The 26,402-nt window shown below is 34.3% G+C and overlaps 3 protein-coding genes across 12 annotated transcripts; all 3 read right to left on the reverse strand.

The window, feature by feature from the left end:
• Positions 1 to 91: 91 nt before the first annotated feature.
• Positions 92 to 2,344, reverse strand: LOC105214196 (zinc carboxypeptidase). The gene is made up of 5 exons (XM_011187480.3): positions 1,704 to 2,344; positions 1,509 to 1,636; positions 1,060 to 1,447; positions 613 to 997; positions 92 to 538 (listed from the first exon to the last, which is right to left on the reverse strand). The coding sequence occupies exons 1-5, from the start codon at positions 1,860 to 1,862 to the stop codon at positions 330 to 332; spliced, it is 1,269 nt and encodes a 422-aa protein (XP_011185782.2). The 5' UTR covers positions 1,863 to 2,344; the 3' UTR covers positions 92 to 329.
• A 135-nt stretch (positions 2,345 to 2,479) lies between these two features.
• Positions 2,480 to 4,280, reverse strand: LOC114804225 (zinc carboxypeptidase). Its single transcript, XM_029041608.2, has 5 exons — positions 3,976 to 4,280; positions 3,781 to 3,908; positions 3,332 to 3,719; positions 2,870 to 3,254; positions 2,480 to 2,762 (listed from the first exon to the last, which is right to left on the reverse strand). Exons 1-5 carry the CDS (start codon positions 4,132 to 4,134, stop codon positions 2,554 to 2,556), a joined length of 1,269 nt encoding a protein of 422 aa, XP_028897441.2. The 5' UTR covers positions 4,135 to 4,280; the 3' UTR covers positions 2,480 to 2,553.
• Positions 4,281 to 4,385: 105 nt separating this feature from the next.
• LOC105214199 (thioester-containing protein 1 allele R1) lies at positions 4,386 to 25,990 on the reverse strand. 10 transcript variants are annotated; one of them, XM_011187491.3, is made up of 11 exons: positions 25,832 to 25,990; positions 23,580 to 23,728; positions 18,768 to 19,173; positions 17,783 to 18,696; positions 17,443 to 17,704; positions 17,103 to 17,370; positions 8,047 to 8,233; positions 6,904 to 7,082; positions 5,930 to 6,828; positions 5,297 to 5,833; positions 4,386 to 5,215 (listed from the first exon to the last, which is right to left on the reverse strand). In XM_011187491.3, the coding sequence occupies exons 2-11, from the start codon at positions 23,645 to 23,647 to the stop codon at positions 4,655 to 4,657; spliced, it is 4,281 nt and encodes a 1,426-aa protein (XP_011185793.2). In that variant the 5' UTR covers positions 23,648 to 23,728; positions 25,832 to 25,990; the 3' UTR covers positions 4,386 to 4,654. The 10 variants fall into 10 exon arrangements, with proteins under 10 accessions (XP_011185793.2, XP_011185785.2, XP_011185789.2 ...); XM_011187483.3 differs by lacking the exon at positions 8,047 to 8,233 and adding an exon at positions 9,322 to 9,547; XM_011187487.3 differs by lacking the exon at positions 8,047 to 8,233 and adding an exon at positions 10,456 to 10,663.
• Positions 25,991 to 26,402: the final 412 nt, after the last annotated feature.

Consider the following 26,402-nt stretch of genomic DNA (forward strand, 5'->3'; position numbering starts at 1 on the left):
ATATACGTGTACGATAATATATATGTATGTGTATGAGTCCTTCGATAGATTATACTTTATAGGTCTAATAAATACTATATCTTTATGTATGTATAGTGTGAAAGATACCCAAAATAATTTTCATGTAATTATACTGTGAAACAGGAGGAATGTTAATACAATTCTGAGCCAGTTGTTTTCTAAGAAATCAGTCATTTGTCAGTAGGTCGAAAAAACACAATTTCTACCATTATTCCGTATGCATAACCCAATTTATTTTTATTGCAAGTATTAAAGCTTTATTTTGTAAACCAACAGAAATTATATTTCATTTATGAAATGCTCATATCTTATGCATATTTAAGCTTGAGGTAGCCCAGTTCATCGGCCTTTCCCACCAGAGCTAATAAACCGGCCAGTGTGTCCTCGCAATGTGGTAATATCTGTATTGGTGGTAGAATGAAACCGTAACGTCCCGTATCACGAAATTCGATTGTGTAAGAAAGCTCAATGTCCTGTTCACTATACGCCCAATCATTGGCAGCACCGGAGGCAAAATCTGTAAGAAATAGAAAAATACAAATCTGAAGTCAACATGCCATGAAATGCGAAAAAATAAACGCTCATACTTACACATTACATCAGCGGTTGCACCGTAAGTATACTTTGTTTTGTAAGGCAACTGGAGCACCGCATCGGAATATGCCTTCGCAACTGCCATTAAATGATCAAAATTTGATGGGGGCTCTTTTGTCCAACCATAAGGTGTCAGTAAGACCTGACTGTATGAATGGAATGCGAGGAAAATATTAATGCGATTTTTAATACTCGCTACATAATCGGCGAGCGCTTTAACTTCCGACTCAGAAAATGGGTATGCACCACCATATGTTTCGTCACAAGGATTCGAGGAAGCACCATTACTTTCCAACCAATGTGAATTGTAGTTGCGGTTCGGATCGGCACCAATGCAGCGAGAACCCTCCACCGGTTGACGCGTCTTACGCCACATGCGATCCTAAGAATAGGTAAATATGTATTAATACACTTTCTTTACAGCTTTGGCACAATGAAACATACCGTTGTATGCGTGTAGGCAAAACCATCCACATTCAACACTGGCACAATATACCAATCATGATCCTCAGCCAATTTTCGCACGTTAGCATCGGTTGAAGTTAACAGCTCATTAATTAACCAAGTGGCAGTCGCCGAAGTAATCCATTCACGTGCGTGTATATTCGATTCAATGAATATACCGGGATTACCCTCTTTATAGGAGATTTTGATGCCACGTATTTTACGTCCTTCATAACTGGTGCCAATATCAATGTGACTAGTGACATCAGGGTATTTGGCGAGTATGTCGTCTAAGAAAGCTTCAATCGCTGATAAGGGGTAATAACGCGTCCAACCGAAAGCGTTGACATCGTCCGTCGCTTTACTTATCTGTTCGCTGTCGATTAAACTTTGAAGCAAAATTGGTATTACTTTAGACTCTTCTCACACATATTAATTTAAATATTTACCTTTGTACATTTGAAACCATTACTTCCAAAGGCAAATTAAACGTTTGCGTATAATTTTGTACTTGTATAAATTTTTGTGGACTGACCATAATGTGTACCTCTCCTTTGCCACTATGCCATAAATTAAACTGTAATTATAAACAGTTAATTTATGTTTTTGCAAGCAGTAAATTAAAATAAAAGTTAAAAACTCACATTTTTTGACTCTTTCGCTAAGTTCTCGATCCATTTTTGTTGCTCTAAACTCTTTGTCCTGATTTTGAAAACTTTATAATTATCATAACGCACTTTTGTGGCACTAACAATGGCCAGAAGAATGGCCAATATGGCCACGACTAATAATTGGCTTTTCATCTTGAGCAGTCGGTAGTTAAAGCTTAACTGACTATAGCCAATATAATGGTAACGCTTAAGTACATGTTGTTATCACTAGTTAGATCTAATCAAACTGTTGAATTATTGATAGGAAGAATAAAAGTTGTTCGTTTGGATTTGTAAAGTATTTAGTCCAAGAATTTGTAGTGTATGTACCTATATTATGAAAACCAAAGTGATTAATAATATGGTATTATCCTCCGTACGCACTGTACTGTTAATATTTTATTAAGTTGATTTAGAAAGAGGAAAAAATGTGGAATTCAAATTTGAAAAAATTTAAAATTAAACAGGATTATAAATAATAATAGTCCAGAAGAGCTTGTATGAGTGATTCTGGTACTGATGTCAAGTGCTCTTTTGTGATTTTGATCCACCGGATATCTATTGTGATTATCCCAGTAAAAGAAGTGTTGGAATTAAATTATGTGCAAATATTTGAGGAACATCAACTACACATATTCGTGATCTCCAAAGGAATACATTGAAATATCTTATTAACTAGGACTACATTACGATGATATGCGGAACAGGGCCCCCTTTTTGGAATTGTTTGCATATTATTTTTCCTAAAACATACAGTACCATGATTAACATTTTATTATTTATTTTTTATATATATTTTTTTTTTATAAATAATTCACATGAAACGTTAATATTGCCAGGAATTTTATGCGTATTTAACTTTTAGATAACCCAGTTCGTCGGCTTTGTCCACCAGAGCTAATAAACCGGCAATCGTGTCCTCGCAATGTGGTAATATCTGTATTGGTGGTAGAATGAAACCAAAGCGTCCTGTATCACGAAACTCGATTGTGTAGGAAAGCCGAATACCCTGCTCACTGTAGGCCCAATCATTAGTAGCGCCAGAAGCAAAATCTTTTGAGAAAAAAAGTTGAAAAAAATTAAAACAAAAACCCCTTGCTAATATTGATTGCTTGGAGATTATTTTCCACACAGACCTATAAAATATCTCGCACACTTACACATTGCATCAGATGAAGTGCCATAAGTATACTTTGTTTTGTATGGCAACTGGAGCACCGCATCGGAATAAGCCTTCGCTACCGCCATTAAATGATCAAAATTGGTGGGAAGTTCCTTAGTCCAGCCATGTGGTGAAAGTAAAACTTGACTATAGGAATGAAAGGCTAGCATAATATTGAGTCGTTCCTTAATGCTGGTTACATAATCGGCGAGGGCTTTAACTTCTGGCTCTGAAAAAGGATGTGTACCGGCATATGTCTCGTCGCAGGGATTCGAGGAAGCGCCATTATTTTCCATCCAGTGCGAATTGTAGTTACGATTGGGATCAGCACCAATGCAAGGTGAAAAATTTACTGGTTGTCGCGTTTTGCGCCACATGCGGTCCTGATTTTTGTTTTGAAAATGTTTATATGATTTTAAATATTCTTAAATCAACATATATAAAGTTGAAGTTTATGTACCGTTGTATGCGTGTAGGCAAAACCATCCACATTGAGAACTGGTACAATATACCAATCATGATTCTCAGCCAATTTTCGCACGTTAGCATCGGTTGAAGTTAACAGCTCATTAATTAACCAAGTGGCAGTCGCCGAAGTAATCCATTCACGTGCGTGTATATTAGATTCAATGAATATACCGGGATTACCCTCTTTATAGGAGATTTTGATGCCACGTATCTTACGTCTTTCATAACTGGTGCCAATATCTATGTGACTAGTGACATCAGGGTATTTGGCGAGTATGTCGTCTAAGAAAGCTTCAATCGCTGATAAGGGGTAATAACGCGTCCAACCGAAAGTATGCGCATTGTCTGTCGCTTTACTTATCTGTTCGCCGTCTATTAAACTTTGAAGCAAAATTAGTATTACTTTAGACTCTTCTCACACAAACTAATTTAAATATTTACCTTTGTACATTTGAAACCATCACTTCCAAAGGCAAATTAAACGTTTGCGTATAATTTTGTAGTTGTATAAATTTTTGTGGACTCACCATGATGTGGACCTCTCCCTTGCCACTGTGCCATAAGTTAAACTGCAGTTACAAATAGTTAATTTATGTTTGTGCAAGCATTAAATTCAAACAAGAATTAAAAACTCACACTTTTCGATTCTTTCGCTAAGTTCTCAATCAATTTTTGTTGCTCTAAACTCTTTGTCCTGATTTTGAAAACTTTGTAATTATCATAACGCACTTTTGTTGCGCCAACAATGGCCATAAGAATGGCCAATACGGCCAAGACTAATATGTGGCGCTTCATCTTGAGCAGTTCGCAGTTGCAGTTATACTGATTTCAGTTGAGTTAATTGACATAACTAAGTACAATTAGACTCTTTCAAATTTTATCAGGCATTCAGTGTCAGATAAGCCTATTTAAATCGGTAGTTGTTGTAGTTAATCGAAGTGTATTTAATTGCTTTTTAAATCAGCAATAATTCTGTGTTATCGGATTTTATGAATTACTGGTTAACTGCATACCTTTATATGAGCAATAAAATAATGGCTAACATATAGGGTGATCAAAGCGAATAAAATGCAGTTTTTTTATATTTTTTTCATTTATATTCTTTGAAGCGTTGCATAATATAGGCTTCTTATTAAAATTATATAATATTTGATATTTCAACAAATTTAGTAATAAACTTAATTTTGATTATTTATCTCATACAGATATACATACCTAAATAGTTTTTTTTTTTAATAAACAAATATAAATGTTGCCGTTATAAAATACACTTTCTATGATAGTTTATATTACAATTTCTTTTGAGGTGAATTTTTCATTTGCTTTCCTTTACTTTTTGGCATGATGCACCGCAATCTTCGCCCTCACAAATATCACAAAGCGACGATTCTACTTGGTAGTATTCGGTGGCGCGACGATCCGTTTGGTAGTAATCATAGATGGTGACCGGTGCGGGCTTTTGTTTGGCCACCGCGTGTGTTTTGGTCGCTTTAACTGGCACACACTTGCTATCGGCAGGTTTCAGCCCATCGAAGTAGACAATAACCGTCGAATCGGCGTTTTTCGTCTCAGTGCGTTTAACGCGATCCACCGCCTCAATATCATTGAAAGCATCGGTTTCTGCCGTATAGCCGGAGGGTAGCGCTATCTCCATGACAGCCATATTGGATTCTTTCTGTGCATCGTTGCCATCCGCGGGTACATATTCAGCGCATATGTCAAGAATTAATAGGTTTTCGTTCTCACTGACATTGGTCTTCACCTGGAAACTTGGTGCTTTATCCTTATCGGCCAAATTATAACGGTAAGATAATTGCACCATAGACGAACCATTACCCTGGGCGGTAAAATCAACTTGACGTGTTGTCTTAGGTAGCTGTTTGCAAACGAAAACGAAGAAAAAATATCTAAATTAGTTTCATTCAACAATGAAAAGTCGCATTTCAAATTAACTCACCACATGCGTTTGCAAAACCAGCGAATTTTCGGCGTTCACATTAATGGCACCCTTATTCTCTTCACCGCCACTAGCGGTAAATTCAATGTCCATCGCACCGCTGCCAGCGCCGGTTTTCTCTGCAAAGCTTATAAGCGCCTGCAATCCCATCACGGTGTCCTGCGTGGAAGCAAAACCACCATTGCTGTTGCGCTGCGAAATCAACCATTTAATAACGGGCAAAGCATTTTCGGCACCCTCTTTATCCAGTATAGCAAGCAGTATATACGATGTGATCTCAACATCATTGCTACGTGGTTGCCAACGCCAGATGTCATCCTCAGTGGGTGCTTCAGCCTTGGACCACCACTTGCGATCGCTCTCCTGCTTGGCGAGACCTTGTAGTTTAGTGAGCAATTTATCGGCTGCTGGCGATTTAGCTATTTGCAGTGCTAATGCAGCAATGGCCAACGAGTATTGATCATCTGTTTGATCCACGTTATCCAATAGATATTTCAAACCATTGTCGACGTGCGTTTTATACTTGGGTATGTGCTCCTATAAGTGTGTGTGTGAAATAAATGAGATTTAGTTATCTACGCATTTATAAAACAGATACTTTCTTGACTGACTTCACTTTATTCTACTACTTACCACATTTTCCAGGAATGCCAACAGTACAAAAGCGGTTAGACCCAATTCATTTTGATGCGCCGAATCGAAGAGTTTTCCATATTCGGGGAAACTACCATTGGCTGTTTGTTTCGAGGCTAAAAAGTCCAGTCCCTCTACAATAACTTTAGGATCAATATCGCTGTATTTTGCTGCTTGGTGGAATGAACGCATCACATATGCGGTCAGCCAAGTGCTACCGGACTTATCGGATTTGCCAAAAGCGCTGTACGAACCATCATCGTGTTTGTACGTTAATTCGCGTTGATAACCAATATCGAGATATTTCTTTGCTTGCGTCGTAATTGCAGGCATATTCTGGCCGATCGCTTCCAAATAATGCAAAACCAATATATTCGGCACGAAATTCACCATATTTTGTTCACCACAGCCATACGGCTTGCGCACTAACTTGTCGAGATTCTTCAATGTCGGTCCAAGCAAATCGCCCACAACGGAAAATTCTATATATTCCGAGTCGGGCACAGCTTCGGCTGGCACATCCACATGCAATTTATCATTGTACACATTTTTATCCTTCAGATTTATAAAAACTGCACGATTCTCGTATTGTGTTACACCCTCCGGTTCGACTTTAAGCATTTGATGTATGGCATCGCCGGCCAGTGGTGTAGTTGCAGTGATTTTCAATGTGATCTGTCCAATCTTTTTGGGACGTATCATAAAGGAAACGCTGCGTCCAGTATTTGAGGGCACCGAGACACGTTTAACGCGTTGCACCACATCCAAGGGTTTGTCTTCAATCTCATTGGTCGCTTCGGTAAAATCATACTCATTATCTGTATTATCCATAACGACTTCAGCATCCAATGCTTTGTCCATATAATTGAAGATTATAACGGGTATGGCAATAACTTCACCTAAAATGACCAAAGAAATGTGGTGAGAAAATTAGAGAAGTTTGTATTTTACTTTCGGCATGCACTTTAACTTACCGCGCTTCACCGAATACGGCAAATTGGTTGAGACAAAGAAGGGCTGGAACACTTGTATTTTTGTGGGATCTGCTGTGAGCGCAATACCAGTATTGGGATTCAGTGAGAAGCCCGTGACAACCCATGAGGTGATTGTGTCGGGTATCTTCTTGCTCAGCGTAAAATTACCACCATCGGTGCTGTAGGCGAGACGCGTTGAGGGAGTGCAATAAAAAAGTGTATATGTTATTATTTGTGGAACAGTTGCGAGTTTGAGACAATAGCACGAAACAAGCGTAAGCGGTAAGCGTGATTTAAAGTTGGACGAAAATTATGACAAATTCGTATGAGCATGCATAGGGACGTGTTAATTATGTGCAGAACTAATATTATATTTATGTTTTAGTGTGTGTGTGTGATAAATTACATATGTATTTTAAATAAATAACTGTGAATATAAATATCATGCAATATTGTTCCAGTAGCAGATTGCGAACTCTTTGAATCATCATAGCATGCAAGCTGAGCTTGGCATTATTACAAGTGTGAAGAGTGTGTACAGTTTTCAAAGCAATATTTACAGTTAAATATACTATGTTATAAACAATTGTCACCAATGAGCATTTAACCAATTTTATTTTATGGGAAAAGTTCTATTTTTTCCAAATTAATATGCAGAGAAAGTGAGGTTATGTACATATATATGGTTTTTAGAAAAAAATCAAAATATCGCGTTAAAATGATTAATAATAATTTACACGCAGAACTTAAATGTATAAAGTGCCTCTGAAAAAAAATTGAAAACAAATTTTGGAAAAATAATTTTTAAAAAAATTTGAAAAAAGTTTTGAAAAATTTTGAAAGAATTCGCCTAAGACAATTTTCAATGAAAATCCGAAAGTGATTATGTTTATATGTATGTTTTAGCACAAATGAACTAACTTGAATGAAATGTATGTAAATTACACCCTGCATAAATCGTTTCATTAACTAAAAGTGATTGGTAAAAATTAGAAAATGTTTTTCTCAAAAATCCAAAAAATTTAAATATTGACAGAGTGCTACCACAACAATTGCTCTAACAATACTAAGTGTATGTATCACCATTGCCCAGCTGTCATATTTAATATTAATAAAATATCTTTCTACATTTCGAAAACCTACACTTCATTATTATTATCGAATATCCACGATTCTGGAAATTCTTTACGCACTTCAGCTGGACTTCTGTTTGTGTCCATTGGACCGGCGATAGTAGTAGTCGTATAAAGCATCGGTGAAATTGTTGCTACAGGGGGACCAAATGCTCCCAATGGCATAGGCGCTGGCAGTGCGAGATGATAGTAAATAACTGGAAAATTTATTAGAATTGCCATGAGAGACGACGTGAGAAGTTGAGATGTACATGCATAGAAAGAACAAAATTTCGTGAATTGGAGAACAGTGGAAGATTCTAAGCAGATACTAGTATAAAATACTCGTATAAATAATCATAGTACCTCGATAATATTTGTCTACGAGTATAAAGATATTATCTACTAAGTCTCCTTTTTGAGGTTATATGGAAAGAAGGGTCACTACAGCTTCATATGTGCCTTCGCATCTGTCGTAAGCGATATATATATATATATTAAATAACACAATAAACACCACAAACAACTGAATTAACAAATTGATAGTAAAATTGACAAACAGCAATCGATGAAACATTAATTTTGCGTTAAATTATAAACATACGTAGTAATGAAAAGTATTAACCACAATAGCATCATGTTGCGTCCAAATATTAAACACAAATATTTGAAAATAATCAAAACAAAAAAAAAACATCATACGATTTCACCGTGCAAATTTTGTAAAAAATCCAATTTTCAAAAAAAATTTCTCTCGCACGTAATTCGTATTGAATTTGCTTATCGCCGTCAGTTGTTATAGATGCAGCAGTTGTGGTGGAGGTGGTTGTCAACGAGGTTTCTGTAGTGGATTGTTTGCGGTGTTTGGAGGCCCCATTGATCGGCACGTTAGCACCGCTAGAACCGCCTACTATGGGATATCTTTGCTTAGGGCCTATACGGAAGACATGCAGAAGTGTAGAACACGTATACAACACGGTGACTATGTGCTTATAATTAAATTTTAATCTAACCTAAGTGTTAGTCATGCAAATTTTATATTTATTTATGCAGTAATTTTAAGACCCGAACATAGAATAATGGCAGTGTTTTTAAAAGAGATGTGAACCGATCTACTAATTTTTAAAACGAACGAAAAATTAGTTTATTATACCCACTTTGAGCTTTGAGCTTAAACTCATTACGGTTTCCACAATTTGGAGTGAGTAAATATACATCACAAAAACATTATAAAACACCAGATGAGGTGCAAGCACATCACATTGACGAACGCCGAGAGACCAATATGTTAACACAATATTATTACTCAATAAGGACGTATATCCAATTTTCTGCAAACATTTTACGTATTGACGGTACAACTAGCGAGTTCCCAACGTTAGTACGTCCGCTGTGGCGTGTATGAGCTGCATTGTATCTAACTACCGTAGGTGATCTATTACGACCTACGCTGGGACGTTTCATATTGCCACTCCTCAAGAAAATACCGATATTGGAAGCGGAGTAGGAGCGGTGAATTCCTTTTGAAATTGCTATAAAATATGTAAAGCGTTTAAGAAACTCTGTTAACGAGGCAATGGAGCAATGGCGCAATTCGCATGAAAAGAAATATGTGTTGAAAATAGTTTACAGCACTGCGAATGGTGTTCTCAGAGATTCATATGAATGTTTTTTAAGCGAACGTTAATACTCAGAGAAAGAAAAAGTTTAAAGCATAAATTTCAAAAAATTATTATGGTAAAAGACTTTATATAAGACTTTATGCAATATTGCTAAGCGTTGTTCACTCTTTTTTTTTGTATTAACGTGTTACTTGATATAAAATAGTAATTCAACATTTGAGCATGTCCAAGTGCGCTCTACATATGTGCGTGTCGGTGGTTTGGTGGGACGAGCGTGCAAATTTTTCGCGAAATACGCTATATCATCTATGATTTCTTCTCTCAATGAAGCTGCTGCGGCAATGACATCCAGATCGTGAAAAAGAAGCTCTTCTTCGGGTATCGGGTCTGGTGTCCAGTAAACAAGTTCCGCCTCTTTTGAAGTGAAATTTAATAAGAAAACCATATAGTGGTTGACAACACGTCTAAGCTGTAAACTTATGTTAGATTCGAAGAAGACAGTATTGAAGAATATATAAACTAAATACAAGTAGGATTAAGAGAATGGATCGAACGGGTATTGCAACTATTATAAAGTTCTGACATGCTAACCAATCTAAAAAACCAGCTTAAATACACCAACATTGAAACATTGAAACCAAAATTACGCAAAGCACTCTCGCAGGCATGATTTCGAATTCATAATGTTCAGTTTAACTGTCGAATGTCGAGTCCACAAAAAATTGTAAGTGGTGTGTTTTTTTGATGCAGTTATGTTAGTAGTTTGATTCCCCAATTAAATTTGCTTGATTTTATTGATATATTTAAATTTATATTACTTAGTATTTTCGTATATCCAGTTTTCCGCAAAGTTTTTACGTAATATTGGTGCCACTGCTGGATATGCTGGATAAAATTGCACTCTTGATGCTGCTGAGTGAAGCATAGGACTAGGATATGAAGAAGCAATTCTGAAATCGATTTCAGGACTATCATACATTCGGAAAGCAATTCTATCATAAAGATCGATGCCATAAAAAGGTTTGGCTGCAAGTTTAAAGAATATATCAATCAACTTTTTCAAAACAGTTTATCAGTGTTTGTGTTGAAAGGTTGGACAGGAAAAATATTGCTATATACAATAATATTGTAAGAAATACCTATAACGCAATCTTAGAACACTTCGGGTTTATAAGATTTCTCTTACAGATCACACAATCATTAAAAGGTAGTATTTATAAGACAACATCCAACTGAACATATTTCTATATACTACTAAACATAGAAAAATAACTATCATACTCTAACAACTACTATATAAATATCTAAGAATTACACACGCATAAGACGTGTAAGTCAAGCGCACAAGTATTTTATGTACCTAATTCTTTGATTAAAGATCCAAATTTCGGCAAAATTACTACGCCAGTGCGTTGAGGTCTCACTGACTTTATCACATTTGGCGAGCTCCATTGCTTGTAGTGGCAGTGCTTCACATAATAGATCTTCGTCAGTGGGGTCAAGGTATTTATATTCTAAAGCTACATAATAAGAAATTCTGAGAGAGAGTTTCGCAATGCAAAGGAAGTACTAATTGTTAAACAATTAGCTATTAGAGGAGCAGATGAGATTTAAATAATTGCGAAAGAATTCAATAGAAATTTTGGAAAAAAATCAAAAATTAGACAGCTGTTGCTCGTTATTTTCAGTTGCTGAAACAATGTTTAGGTTAGTCGCTGTCGGGTTTATGCTAAACTTCAAGGAAATTCGTTGTCATTCGTTGCTTATAACAACTGTTTAATTTTTCTAGTTTTATACCAACTTTAGAATATAGTGTTATTAGTTTATATAAGTACTTTTTGTTAGTATGTGTACAAATTGATTCAAATTAGAAACCGTTAAATTTGTGTCGTTAAGCTCAACGGTTATTTGCAAAAGTTTAGTAATGAACTACATTGAAGATAAATATATTTTTTTTATTAAACTTGTATTAACAAAAAGTTTAAATTCTTTCTTTTTGGAAAAACCAAATTGAGGCAAAGTCTATTGTCTAGTCAACTGCTTTTGAAAATGCTTGAGCAGAGCGAAAGCATAATCATCTCTCATAGAGTAGCGCTCATAAAATAATGAGAGCCATAGACAGTTACAGTTCATTACTATATAGTTATGCACCGATATTACCAATCAGGATAAAAAACCAATACAAATATGGATTTAGAATATCTAAATTCAAAATAAATTACTTAGGTATATATTTTCAAAATACTAGGTAGATATGCCCAAAAAAAAAATACCATGTACGAAACTGTTTATAAATAGTGTAAGTCTTAAATATAAGCACAGTGTTTTCCAAAAATGTATATACAAGCGTTTACAAACGAATCGGGGCAGCTAGAAAAGCGGTAAAATACATAGCAAGCATACAATACATTTACTTTTCTTGATTCATGAATATCCAGTTTTCGATAAAATTTTTCCTCAAAGTCGGTGTTAGAGTCGGTGTTAGAGCGCTTGCTAGACCTAAGCCTTGCCCTGGTTGAAGGTGGAGTGAAGGCATTGCATTGGCGAATACTAAACTGGATTGCGCGAACGGGCCCCCAAAAGCAGCTATAGCATAAACTGGCCTTTGTAAACCAGTGCCATAATAATAATGTACGACTGCGAACAAAAACATGATTTAAATTTCTGGTTTTAATTGTGAAAATTATTCATTGATTGTCAATAAATTCGTCAAAATTATTGGATTTTGGATTTTATTAAACTTTGAACACCAGCGTAGATGGAATGCAAAAAATTTAAGTGTAATTGCATGTAACTCTGCTATGAATCACAGCACAATTTAAACCCAGTGCTATGTATCGTTATCGTTGGTTAAAAATTAACACAATGGACCCCTATAACTGTATTTGATGATCAATCGTCCACTTGAAAGCTATGCATGTCTAGTATAATATTTTCAAAGATAAAAGAAGATGGAAGAAAATGGCATACAAATTACGGATATTATTGGTCTATAACTTTGCTTCCTCCGTTTTCCAATAGATGTCTCTAGGGTCAAGCACTGGTCGATTAAATCGATTTTTTTTATATCGATCTTGGACATTTGTGGCAACAAAATATTTGCAACCCAAACATATTCTCAACTGAAAATGTCACTTTTTGAGCCGAATTCTCAACATTTGCGGGAATGTCTCTAGGGTCAAGCACTGATCGAATAAATCGATTAAATCGTTTTATATCGATCTTGGACATTTGTGGCAACTTTAACCCAACAAAATATTTGTAGAGATCTGCTTGCATCCCAAACATATTCTCAACTGAAAATGTCACTTTTTGAGCCGAATTCTCGACATTTGCGGGAAATTTTGCTTTTCTTTTTTAATTCCAAGAAAAGTGCGGCTGAGGCTCATCGATATTTGTAACCGTTGTTATACAAAAAAAACCTTAAATTTACAAAAAAAAAGGGCGGAAGCAAAGTTAATATAATAATAAAACGAATTTTGCTCATTGATTTTATAAGTGCAAGTGTTAAATTGTTGCAGAATGCTGTTAAAATTATATAACACTATAGAATATAATAATATGATTTTATGTGTGCAAATTATTTTCTATATGGGAGTATGAATTGGAAGTCGAATTTACTAACTATAGGAATTGATTTTACATTTTAATACTAATAGAGAGACAGTTGTGTTAAAAATATAATGTTTTTCGCAACAAAGAAACAATTCAGTTTTATATTAACTTTTTTTTACAAAAAAAAAAAACTGCCAATTACATACAATATGTACATATCTAAAGGGGAATTGTGAACACGTGCTAATGAACAGATGCATTTAATTTTGTTTTGGGTGCATGAATTTATAAAGAGAGATGTGCACTATTTTGCAACTAACATTTCGCTGCCACCAGTTGAGAAACTATCGAAAATCCAAGCTTCAGCAAAGTCCTTACGAATTCTCATAGGACGCGTTATTACACTTGGTGCAAAACTGGGCGCAAACGCGCCAGCACTAATTGACATTCCTGGTAAAAAACTATCGTCAACCATACCAGAACGGGCCCTCAAGAAATAATAACGTGGTATACCTACAAATAGATTAGCACCATTATATAAAAACCAAAAAAAAAAACATGCCTATTTGCATTGCCACAAACAGTTCGACAATAAGCAACATTCAATTGTTATGATGTTATGAGTAACATTAAGTAAGCACATCGCAGGCACTACATACTTAAATATATATACACAGTATATTGAGCAACTTTCAGGATTTGTACACACACGGAGCTTAAAATAAATAAAGTAATTCGTAATCGTTGCAAGGTGGATCATGGACTTTACCACATATTTGCGAAAATTTCTAAAATAGCTGGTCGATTGTGCTCGTCTAACGTTTTTTCCAAATTATAATAATTTTCTAATTCATTTGTTCGAATGGTAGCATTGAAATGTGCCTATCTAGGTGGGTTTCTGTTTTCTGAAAAAGTTTTAGAATCTGAAAAAACAGTGATTTGTCAGTCAAGTCCCTCTTAATTTGGGAGAAAAATTTGGTTTTGAACTGTCGAATGTCGAGTCCACAAATAATTGTAAATAGTGTATTTTTAATGTAGTTATGTTAGTAATTTGATTCCCCAATTAAATTTGCTTGATTTTATTGATATATTTAAATTTATATTACTTAGTATTTTCGTATATCCAATTTTCCGCAAAATTTTTACGTAATATTGGTGCCACTGCTGGATTAGCAGGATAAAATGGCTCTCTTGATGCTGCTGAGAAAAGCATAGGTCGAAGATATGATGTACCCTTTCTATAACTGATTCTAGGCTGAGCATACATTCGAAAATCAATGTTATCATAATGATGGTGGCCATAAAAACGTTTGCCTGCAAGTTTTAAGGATGTATCAATCAACTTTTTCGAAACAGACAGGAACAAAATTGGTGTATATAATGACATTGTAAGAAATAATCTGAAAAACAGTTAGTCAGACAAGTCCCTCTAATTGGGGAGAAAAATGCGGTTTTCCGAAAGAGGCCACAATTTTAAAACTTATCAAAAGGTGTATATTCGAATTGTTATTTTTGTAAGTTTCTTGGTTCTTTTTTTTTAGTTTTTTATTTCACTTTTTTTGTGTTGCAACTAATGCTCTACATAGGTTCGAGTGCTCCGTATGCATACGATTCCTTAATATGTACACACGAAGTATGCTTTATTTTAAACCAACCGTTTAGTGTCATTTGTTGACCCATTTTCATACCAAATCCATACTTCATTGAAATTTTTACGCACTATGGGAATGGCTTCGGCAGTTTCGGTCGGCACGCTATTAACAGCGAAACGATCCATGGAGTCTGTTTCGTCTACATTATCGTATAGAACCCTTTCTTCTTCCGCGAAAGCTCTTTCTAACATGTATATATACTCAGCTAAAACCAAAAAATATAAAACAAGTAAGGAAGGGCTAAGTTCGGGTGCAACCGAACATTTTATACTCTCGCAATTTATTGATGTAATTTTATAAAGATAACACAATTCGACCCATATTTTCGGCATAAAGTTCAATAGAATAACGAAAATCATCATAAATAGTATATGGGGACTGAGGTAATTCCTAAACCGATTTCACTCGTTTTCACCACCAAGATACAATGTATCGAAGACTATACGCTCACTTAATTTAATATTACTTATAATTAGGTATATGGGATCTGGGGGAAGTTATGACCCGATTTTTACCATTTCAGGTACAGTGAGAAACTGTTATAAGAAAAAAATTCAGAGGGAATGAATTACATAAAAATATCTGAGGGATTTACTTATATTTTCGCTGAATAATTACCCTTAGGCACTGTGATCTTCATGTTCGATATCAGGGGCCTTGAAAAGACATGGTTCGATTTTGACAATTTTTCCACAAGTGATGTCACAGCTCAAATACAGTATTTGTGTAATGTTTTATTCCGCTATCTTCATTTGTTCCTAATGTATATATGTATGTATATAGGAAGTAGACGTAGTTGTGAACCGATATCTCCCATACTCCACCCGTGTCATCAGGGTGTCAAGAAAGTGTTATATAGCGAATTTCATTGAAATCAATCGAATAGTTCTGGAGATATGGTTTTTGATCCATAAGTGGGCGATGCCACGCCCATTTTTCATTTTGTAAAAAAATCTCAGTGCAGCTTCCTTCTGCCATTTCTTATGTAAATTAGGTAAAATTAGGTGTTTCTGACGTTTTTCGTTAGTGAGTTAACGCACTTTAAGTAATTTTCAATCTAATCCTTGTATGGGAGGTGGGCGTGGTTATTATCCGATTTCTTTCATTTTTGGACTGTATAAGGAAATGGCTAAAATAAGCGACTGCAGAAAGTTTGGTTTATACAGCTTTATTGGTTTGCGAGTTATATACAAAAAGCCTATTTGGGGGGCGGGGTCACGCCCACTTTTCCAAAAAAATTACATCCAAATGTGCCAACTTTATTTATGGCTTAGTTATGACACTGTATAGGTTTTCGGTTTCCGCCATTTTGTGGGCGTGGCAGTAGACCGATTTTGCCCATTTTCGAAAGCAACCTCCAAGGAACATGTGTTCCAAGTTTCATTAAGATATCTTAATTTTTACTCAAGTTATCGCTTGCACGGACAGACGGACGGACAGACATCCGGATTTCAAATCCACTCGTCATCCTGATCATTTATATATATATAACCCCATATCTAACTCTTATATTTCTTGGTGACACAGACAACCGTTATGTGAACAAAACTATAATACTCTGTGCAACAGGTTGCGAGAGCATAAAAATAAACGTGTGTATACAATTATAGGCGTGCTGTTTTGTACCACTTGTTCACTTTTATATAGATATTTGTGTAAATATTTAGTGTCCTCCACCGCGAATATAAATAAATCCAATTAGTCTAATTGTTTTTAACGCTGTTTTTCATTCTTTGAAAGCATTTAATTTTTTTTTTTTGCAATACTACGTGGTTAATTTCCACCTCAGACATGCTAAATATTTACAACCGTAGCACCATAGGCAGCGCACGAAATCACTAGTACAATCGTTATTTTTAGACACCACCATTAGGCAGAAGAGTCGCTATAGTTGAACCGCTTTAGTGTGCTCGTTTTTTTTTTTGTTTTTTTTTTTTCTTTGTAGCGCACGAACCTAGTATTACGCAATATCCAAATCCAGCTTTCTAAAAACATTTTCCGTATCGGCAATACGCCATACGCTGAAGGATCAACTGTCATATCCGTAATATCACGATGCATGGGCTCATCATTAAGCGCAACTTCAAGAAACGCATCGTTTAGCACATCATCAGCAAGTGCCAGTGGTGATGGGTATAACTCTTGGGTTTACATAAGTATGTATATTTATAACACTGATTTTCAACACTAAGATTATGTGAGCTCTTACAATATAATATTGAAAATAAAAAATAATTTTCATTGCAATATGCACTTACCTTCGTTGTATGGATAATTGGCATTTGTCATTGTTACCACACCGGATTCCTGACCCGGATAGCGTCCATAACCACGCATCCATGGTGTACTAGTCTCATAGTTGCTTAGCGTGTTGAAAATCTGATCTTTGGTAATATCATTACCCGATTTAAGTAATAGCACACTCTGGTCAACACCAAGTAAGCCGACAAATGAATCGGGATCCGTTTTGACATGTAACTGTACTTCCTCGCCTGGTTTCGCTTGCGGTTGTGCACTAATATCGATCTATTCGAAATATTTTTAGAAATACAAATTATTTTAAAAACATTTCTTCTAAACAAACGTCAGTTCACTTACAGAATTTTCGAATTGTTTTTCGAAATTAATTGTCTTCTCTTCGAAGCGCAAATTATTGTCGAAGACATAGTGCACGTATAGACTAGCCTTCGGCACCATTTCGAATGTGGGCATAAATTTGATGGTCTGCGATTTCCTGCCCTCTGGCACATCGACATATTCACTCTTCAAGATATTGCCACGTGCAACAATAGTGTAAACAAAGTATGGAATATTTTCACTTGATTTCACCTCTACCACAACGGGCTTGCCCAGACGCGGTCTGTTAATAAATGTGTAAGTAGATCAGTAACAATACTTCACTGCTCACTGCTATTAACTACAATGTTTGTGTACTTACTTTTCGGTGTTCACCGACAATTTTAACAATTCAGGTTTATCAATGCTAGGTATAAATTTCGATATGGAACTTAGATATGATGTTGTATCTAAGAATTTGCATTTTACGGTGTAATAACGGTCAGTTTCGGCCAAAGTAAACTCAAAAGTAGCCATGCCGTGTTCGTCTAGATTTGACTCAAATTCCAAAATGTTATTATCCTCCTTGTGCGTTGATTCATCTTGAGATAAATAATCTCGGAATATATAATCTCGAGGGGGATTCACAGTCAATTTCGCTTTATTCTTTGCATCATGCACCGGCGAGCCATCTACATTCTTCACAACAATAGTGACTTTGGTCGGTTTACCCGGTTGATAAGTGTTCGGCACGTTAACACCTTCGATGCGATAGCGCTCAGCATGCAAGTTAACAGTTGCTGTAGCATTTTGTGTATTACCAGTGAGCTTCTCACGCATCGAAGCAAATACTTTCAATGGCGGCACATATGTGCGTTCAGCAGTTATACCCAAGTCTTTAACTAAATCGAATTCAACATGTCCTTTACCATCGACGTAAACCTCTTTAGATGACTCGGGTTGTATATTCATGCCATAATGATGATATGTTGGTTTAATGTTTACCGTTGCCATGCCTTCAACGGATTTACCATAGGTATACTTTGAGCGCACGGTCACCTTAATAATGCCATCCGGTATGGCCACATCTTTGGCGGTCTCAACAGACACTTCAAATTTAGGCAATACATATTTGGCTACCTCAAAAGACTTGGATTCCGGTGTTTTACCCTCTACAACAACCTCGATATTCCAATCGCCGAGCACAGGTTGTTCGGAGAGCTGAAATTCACCGGTGTAAACACCTTTGGTCAATTTGACATCCTGCAATTGTTTTATGCGATTCCGTGCGCCATCCTATAAACGAAATTTTGTATTAGCAGCTGTTTAAAATGTTTAGTTACAAAGTATTTGCATGTACTACATACATTAATCACAATTGTGATGGGCTTGGCAATTTTTGCCGGACGTGTATTGGCATCCAAGAATAGTACACGAAACTGCACTAAATCACCTGGTTTATAGGTGGCCTTATCGGTTTGTATAAAAGTGGCTGGTTTGTAGTCTGCATAATCCAGCTTTGTGGAATTCTCGAAGATGATGCCAGACACACCTTTGGCCACCAGACTGTAATCACCATCCTTTAGTTGTGGCACATCAAATTCAATATTTTCGGTAGACATCGGTTGCAGCTCTACGGTTATAGTCTCATTAAAAGAGGGACCCGTAATGCTAACATCAATTTTGGTAGGACCCTCCGCCTTGTGCACGGAAACGGCTACATTGTATTTAAAATTGGAGCGTATGGTGCCAGGTCCGATCACGGAGTAATGTCTGTGTAATGTATGAAATGGCAACAGGATATTTGTTTTATTATTTTTTTTAGTGTATATACAGTATATTTCAATGCATTTTTTTTTTTGTCTAATATAAATTTACATCCATGTGTAATTGTTTCTGTCTGTTGTCCGCGGGTCAGCTCTGAGTTAAACCTGTTCATTACTTTTCATATAATAAGTTTAACGAACTGTTTCTAAAATCTACAAACATGCAGCTCGTTTTTTGTTGTATTAATTTATGCACTTTTTTGCAGTCCGCAATAAATTATTTACATAAAAACCAATTTTTAATAATATCCTAGCTGATACTAAATGGTTCGTTTCGTTTGAACTAAGTACAAGTATTTTTTTTTTTTTTGTAAACTTAGAGCTGACGAACAATCGCGTTTCCAATAATCGATTGCTTTAGTGCATACTCTCTTCTTATATTTTTTGTGTTTTTTTCTTTCCATATCAGGTTTTTGTTCATCTTTTATTAAAAAAAAATACTTATATACTAATAATCTCTCTCAAGAATATACTGTCTACATAGAGTAATGTGGGGGAAAAACGTGTAGGAAGATTTGTTGTCATTGTTTTTTCACTTAATTATCTACCTACAATTACAATTAAACATACATACATACATATGTCTTGACGAAATAAACAAGCAGTTCAAACAAGTCTCGACTCATAAAGTTTGCTGCTTTGTTGTTGTTTATATTTCGTACAAATGAAAGTTAATCAAAACAAGCTATCATCAATTTCTCGGTATTAATAAAGCCAATAGGTCAGCACACTTGATAACCTATAGCTGTGGGTATTCTTGGATTATATTTCTTATGAAGACAATTGAGCATATGTCTTATGGTGATAAGTGGTAAACTTTTAATATTTCATTTGAATGCAATTATCTTTAAAGAATTAATGGCTGGGTTTCTGAAGTAATCACTCAAATGTTGAATTTCTAGGAATTGACAAGATCAGGTCACTACGTATGCGTTATTCTACAAGATTTGATTATTTTTGCAAATAATATAATTTATGTATTTTCGATTGGTTATCAGCACATATATATATATATACTCTATATATTCCATTCTATTCTATATATGTATATATATGAATTTGCTTTTTGATTTTATGCACAATATTTAAATATGCATGACATCTGGCTTGATTGATAGGGATGATCATATGTTTAAATAATAATAAAAACAAAAAACAATAATAACAACAACAAGCAAACTGTGCTCAAATTCAATTTAGCCGGTTTTTTACATTTTTTATTTATTTATTTGTTGTGAGAGAGGCTGTGCGCGAATGAAAACCAGCTGATACTGATAGAGATAAATGCATACCCGGTAGGAAATTTCTACGACACTGCAATAAAAAATAGTTTTGCGCTAATTTGGTTTAATTTTAGTATTTGTTTTGAGTAAAGCAACATAAATTTTGTACTTTACATAATTTCATATGCTAGTTCATGCAGTTTAGTTAAATATTAAATATAAGTAAAATGTTAACTATATTTAATAATTGCTAGTAGATGATAATTATTGTTTATTTATTGTTGAATTTTCGCAACACGGTACAAAGAAATAAAAAATATATATATAAAAATCGAACTATACATGTGTACGTATGTACTCGCTAAGTGCTACGTGCGCGCCCCACAATGGCGCTAGGGAATTCCCAATGTACAATCCATATTAATGTTGTTTGATACTTTGTTTTATGTTTTTTAGCCGCTGGCATTGTCTGACGTAAATCATATGGAAATCATGTACATACATATGCACATACACATGTACGAAATGAACAATTAAGCTTTTCCAGTTAAAGAAATGTCAAATAGTCAAAATGTGTTTGCACCATTAATTACTTTAGAAATATAAAACATTGCAGTTTATTATTGAATAAAGAACACGTTATTTGGTGCTTAATCATTAAATTGTAATTACTTTTTTTTCTCAACTCTAAAATGAAATTTTTAGTGTAATGCCAGATTTATTAGCGACACGAACTTTAATTGATTTGCTTATTTTTTTAGAAGCATGATTCAAGAGTTTTAGCACCTTTTCTAGGAATATCATTTTCTTTTAAGTAATCAAAGCTAATGTTTGTGTGTTTTCCCTTTGGAATTATTTTATTTTTTATTTATTATTTGATCGTATGCGAGATGTGTTCAAAAAATGATGGGAATTTTGATTTTTTGTGTTAGGTGGCTTTTAAAATTTCAAAATTAAAACATAAAATTTCGTAATAAACAGTATGTTTGAATATGTTTAAAATATTTTCCAAATAATCACATCAATCTGAGTAAAATTCTTCGAGATATACTATTTGGTAGTTCCGCTCATCTGACCACGTCAGTTACAACATAAAACTTTATACGCGTTTATTTCAAAACTCAATTTTTTAAGTCGGTGGGCACGGTTATCTCGAAAATTTATGAAGCGATTTTATTCAAATTTTGAACACTACTTTGGAATAATATTTTCTAGTTAATGAATGCAGGATTTTTTTATATTTTTGTTATAACAATTTTCAAACCAATCTGTGCCGAAAATTTTACTCAAAAGTGATTTTTTTTTATTAAAAATCTGTCAAAAATATAAAGTTTAATATTTTCGTTTTTTCTGCGCTCATTAACTAGATTTATCCATTTGCTAAAGCAATATTTTGGTTTATTGTTTAACCAAATATGAGTTTTATGTTCACGTCAAAAGTTTTTTTTTTTGGACCCATCATGGGAGATGAGGTACCAACGGCTGAGTTTTCGGAATTTTTCAACTATTTAAATATGTATGTATTTTTGCTGAATTGTTTATGTGAAATATATGATGGTGTATATTTAAAAAAAAAATTGAAAAAAATACTCTTGTTTTCAGCCTCTTAAACCCACCTAACCCCTTAATGTTGCCGCCTTCAAAATAGCCCCCTTTCGATATTACGTACTTATGCCAGCGCTGCACAGTGGTTCGGCTTGTATGAAGGCGCGGGCCCCATCGGACTACTAGGGCCTATAGCTCCCATAGAACAGTCATGAGCGATAATATATGGCAATGATGCGCAAAAATACTTGTCATGGTCATGGTCGGAGCGTCAAAACTTTCAGTAAGGCTTTGTAAAAATATTTAAGAAAGCGATAAACAAGCTGAACATGATTTGTCGTTATAGTTACCCTCATTCAACTCCCATATTCCACCTATAAGAATAATATCATATAAAAAATTAATGTAGGGAAAAAGCAAATTATCAACCAATATAGTACAGTTCAATTTTTCACTGCCATTCAACAGCCATTATAATTAGAACAAAAACTTATAATGTATCCTCTAGTAAACCGTACACAGATTGAAATAAAGACGATTTATCCTTCTTTCCAAGCTTCCTTAGCTCAATTATGATGAGTTTGAACTTAAAAATAGTTAATTCAAAGGCCATTATTATTATGACGATTGCAAATACATCTGCAACTTTCCGCACCTAACCTTAACACTTTTATTACCTTAAGACTCTGCTAAATACTATATAAAATACAATTAAGGGGGGATCGGGGGAACACAATTACAACTTTATGTAAACAAATAGAAGACGCAACGAAAAAGGTAAAAAAATAGTTGATATAAAACACTTATTTCACTAAAAACACAAATTACGTTAGACTTAATTAATTTCACAAGTTAACTTCAAAATCCATTCAAAATAACCATTCAAAAAAAATTGTTTGTGCTTTAAAAAAAATACAGGTATTCCTGCGTTGAACTCTTTTTTTAGAAAGTACCGTTAGATTTTTAGGAAAAAACGGTTTGCAAATAGGAAGTTTGGACAATTTAGAAGACATCTATCTCTATACATTTTGACAAAAAATCGTGCGATAGATTTTTTGATTTTTGCCCTATGGCGGAACCACTGTGCGCTGCTTCCAATCGGCGAAACACTTCTCAAACTCGATTTTTGTGATAGACTTTGGCTCTGCAAGCGATTTTTCGAGTGACATTTAATGGATTACGGAAAATCGAATATGGAGGCTGGGTCATCGCAGCAACGAAGTGTGAGCTTTTAAGAAAAGAAAATATTCAAGCTCTTGGAACTCGTCCAAACTTGGCGGCGGCCACAGACAAAATAAGCAATGAATACAGCTGATCTTTGTTGAAAGTTATCGTATTTCAGGCGCATGTTTATAAACGTAATAAAATAATTACAATTTGATTCTTCAAACCCAAGAAATTTTACAATTCCCATTATTTTTTGAACACACCACGTATAATATAAAAATTAAAGTTACTAAATTTGTAACAATATATGTATATACATATGTTTGTGGTTGGAAATATTAAAAAAATATATATTTTTAAAAATATATAAATAGTCAAAATAATAATTAATAAATAAAATATTATGATTTTCACTTACCCCGCTGCGCACACCAAAGCGACGATTTGTATGATACCAAACGCGGCAATACATAGCCGACGCGACATCTTGTTATCGTGCGATGCTTCGTTATGTTTTGATTTCTAATTATGAACTCTTCGCTTTTGAATATCGAACTAAACTGTGATCTAAACAGATATAGAAATGTAAACAAGTTTGGAAAACATAAATAGGGCATACATAATTAATTAGGTGCATTTACAATTGTACATATTTATGTATGTATGTATGTATGTTATACATAATAAACTGAACATTTTCTATTTCATTATTTTCAGTGCTGATTAATAGAGACCTATGTATGTATGAATGTTTCATGAAAGCAAGATACAGATTTTAGACACGTAGCCACATTTGTAGATACAGTGGAACGAACTTCCATAACTCGAACTTCTATAAGTCGAAGATCGCCATAACTCGAACTTTTGAATTGGCAATAGAAGTGAAATTTCATACAAATTTCCTTCCATAACTCGAACTTCTATAACTCGAAGTTCTCCATAACTCGAACTTTTGAATTGGCAATAGAAGTGAAGTTTCATACAAGTTTCCTTCCATAAATCGAACTTTTCGATCAGGTTATAATACATAATTTCAAATTTTACTATCGAGCCGGATTTTAAAAGAGTCCCTTTATATCGCATGGAGTTGAACCAAAAATATGATATTACACTTATATATTGCATAAATCAAGTAACAAAGAGATGGGATACAGACGTCAAGAGCCAAACAATAGCAAACTGGATGAAGCAAAATTACAAAATACATGTTTTAAGGGGCACACCTAGTGTGAAATTTCAAATATTTCATCATTTTTTTTTTGTTTCATATTTCGGTAGATTACACCTTTAAAAATAACATATTAAAATTTCAAATCGATATCTCAAATAGTTTTTGAGTTATAGCAATTTAAGGGGCAGTCGCTCGGTAACAGTGAAAACGATCATTTTATCTTTAAACGCGTTTTTCTCGAAACAGCATTTTCCGAATTTGCTGCAGTGATTACTCAAGAACAAATGATCCGATCACTATCGAATTTTTTTTTACATGTTCTATATTTAGTTCTTCGTACAATGACCTATCGATTTTTGATCTGATCAAAAAATCGAATTTTGGTAGGCCAAAAACGACCAAAATTCTGGATAAAAAACGACTATTTGTCAATTTTTAATTTTTTTTTATCGTAGGTCATTGTACAGACAATATTATCTAGTTTAACGAGAATTTTTTTTTTTAGATTTCATCCACGGAGAAGGCCGGAATCACTGCAGCAGTGAAGGGCCTTTTTTTTGCGCCGTTAGAGATCGACTATAACTAAAAAAATATTTAATTTTTTTTCTTCAAAAATTTGACTGTATATTCCTGAAACATGTATAAATATATTCTTAAAATTTTGAAATAATTTATAAAGTATTTTTTTGAATAAAAATTCCCAAAAATCACCTTTTTTTAAGCCATCACACTAGGTGTGCCCCTTAACGCGTGTACATAAAACTTTATGCGAAGTAAATAAATAAAACCGTGTAGAAATATATATATTTCCAGCTTTTTGAAAAAATGTATTTTTTAATGAAAATTTCTATAACTCGAAGTCTCTCTAACGAACTCGAAGTTTTTTTGTGGATTCTGGTGATTCGAGTTAGAGAAGTTCCACTGTACATACATACATATATACTAAATGCTAGCGCACTAGAAAATAATTTATCAAAGTGGTTTTTTTTTAAATCAAAAGCGATTTCTGCATTAATAATATATGCATGCAGTTGTTATTATATACATAAGTATTTATTTATATTTCTCATCACAAACTGCATTTTTTTTTTCTTTTTTTTTCAAGTTTGATTCGCTATTTGCCGGCTAAAAGTTTTATAATGTTGGCATGCAATCAGCAGAACGTTGGTTTCAGCGCTATATTTATTGAGTTAGTAATCAATTAGGCAACAGTAAAAGTAAGCAACAGAAACATAAATATATAAATGCATATACTTATACTGTGTATATATGTACATGTGAATATTCGCAGTGCAGTTGATTTGTTTGCGCTATCACTTTCCTGTTTCCTGCGCAAAATCAAATCGCAGTTTCGAACAAAAAATTATTTTTGATAAGTCTACTATATATGTATGTATAATTCAAATGTTATATAAATGTATTATAATTCAAATATTTGCCAGAATGCTTGTTCTTGTTAAAAATAAACTTATATTTTGTAAAACAATATTTCACTTTACACTTTGCAATCAATCAATTATTTGTGGAATCACCAAACACACGCTCAATACGAGTTTGAACTATGAAGAATAAAGTTAAACGTTCGCGACAACCGTTGGATTGCGAATGACCAGCAGCTGGCTGCGTACTCATGCTTATGGGCTTTCGTGAGGTATTGTGTTTCATTTGTTGTAAGTCTAGCTCACTTTTGTTTTATTATTTGTTTTTATACTCATATTCAGTTTTTGTTTTTGTCTTTGTTTTCGTTTTAATTATCTCTTCATAAGAGCTTCTTCGCACTGTGTGCGGTTATTTTCTTATGTTTTGGCTTGTGTGTTCACTTCTTTTAGTGCTTTTTGTTGTGATTTGTTTGAGTTGTACTTTTGTTGTTGTTGTTTTTTTTTTGCTTTTGCTGTTATGTGTGTTTATTTGTTTTTGTTTTGTATGAATATAGTGTTGTTTTACATACATATATACACCTGCATGCACATTTTGTATAACTGAAAATATTTTTAACATTTTCTCTTTAATTGTTTGTTTGTATTGATTTTACTTTTCCTGCCGTACTTATTGTTTACATGCAATTCTTGT

This window comes from Zeugodacus cucurbitae, chromosome 3, assembly GCF_028554725.1.
Source record: "Zeugodacus cucurbitae isolate PBARC_wt_2022May chromosome 3, idZeuCucr1.2, whole genome shotgun sequence".
NCBI lineage: Eukaryota > Metazoa > Arthropoda > Insecta > Diptera > Tephritidae > Zeugodacus > Zeugodacus cucurbitae.

What these genes read in the sequence shown, in the direction of transcription:
- LOC105214196 (XM_011187480.3), bottom strand. Translation starts at nt 1,862, where the DNA reads ATGAAAAGCCAATTATTAGTCGTGGCCATATTGGCCATTCTTCTGGCC. An exon ending in TAGCGAAAGAGTCAAAAAAT is followed by an intron (nt 1,637 to 1,703) that starts GTGAGTTTTTAA and finishes TTATAATTACAG; the next exon opens with TTTAATTTATGGCATAGTGG. An exon ending in TGCAACCGCTGATGTAATGT is followed by an intron (nt 539 to 612) that starts GTAAGTATGAGC and finishes TATTTCTTACAG; the next exon opens with ATTTTGCCTCCGGTGCTGCC.
- LOC114804225 (XM_029041608.2), bottom strand. Translation starts at nt 4,134, where the DNA reads ATGAAGCGCCACATATTAGTCTTGGCCGTATTGGCCATTCTTATGGCC. An exon ending in ATGGTTTCAAATGTACAAAG is followed by an intron (nt 3,720 to 3,780) that starts GTAAATATTTAA and finishes TTTGCTTCAAAG; the next exon opens with TTTAATAGACGGCGAACAGA. An exon ending in CACTTCATCTGATGCAATGT is followed by an intron (nt 2,763 to 2,869) that starts GTAAGTGTGCGA and finishes TTTTCTCAAAAG; the next exon opens with ATTTTGCTTCTGGCGCTACT.
- LOC105214199 (XM_011187483.3), bottom strand. Translation starts at nt 23,647, where the DNA reads ATGTCGCGTCGGCTATGTATTGCCGCGTTTGGTATCATACAAATCGTC. An exon ending in TTGTCGGTGAACACCGAAAA is followed by an intron (nt 17,705 to 17,782) that starts GTAAGTACACAA and finishes ATTTATTAACAG; the next exon opens with ACCGCGTCTGGGCAAGCCCG. An exon ending in CAATTATCCATACAACGAAG is followed by an intron (nt 9,548 to 17,102) that starts GTAAGTGCATAT and finishes CATATTTTATAG; the next exon opens with CAATTTCAAAAGGAATTCAC.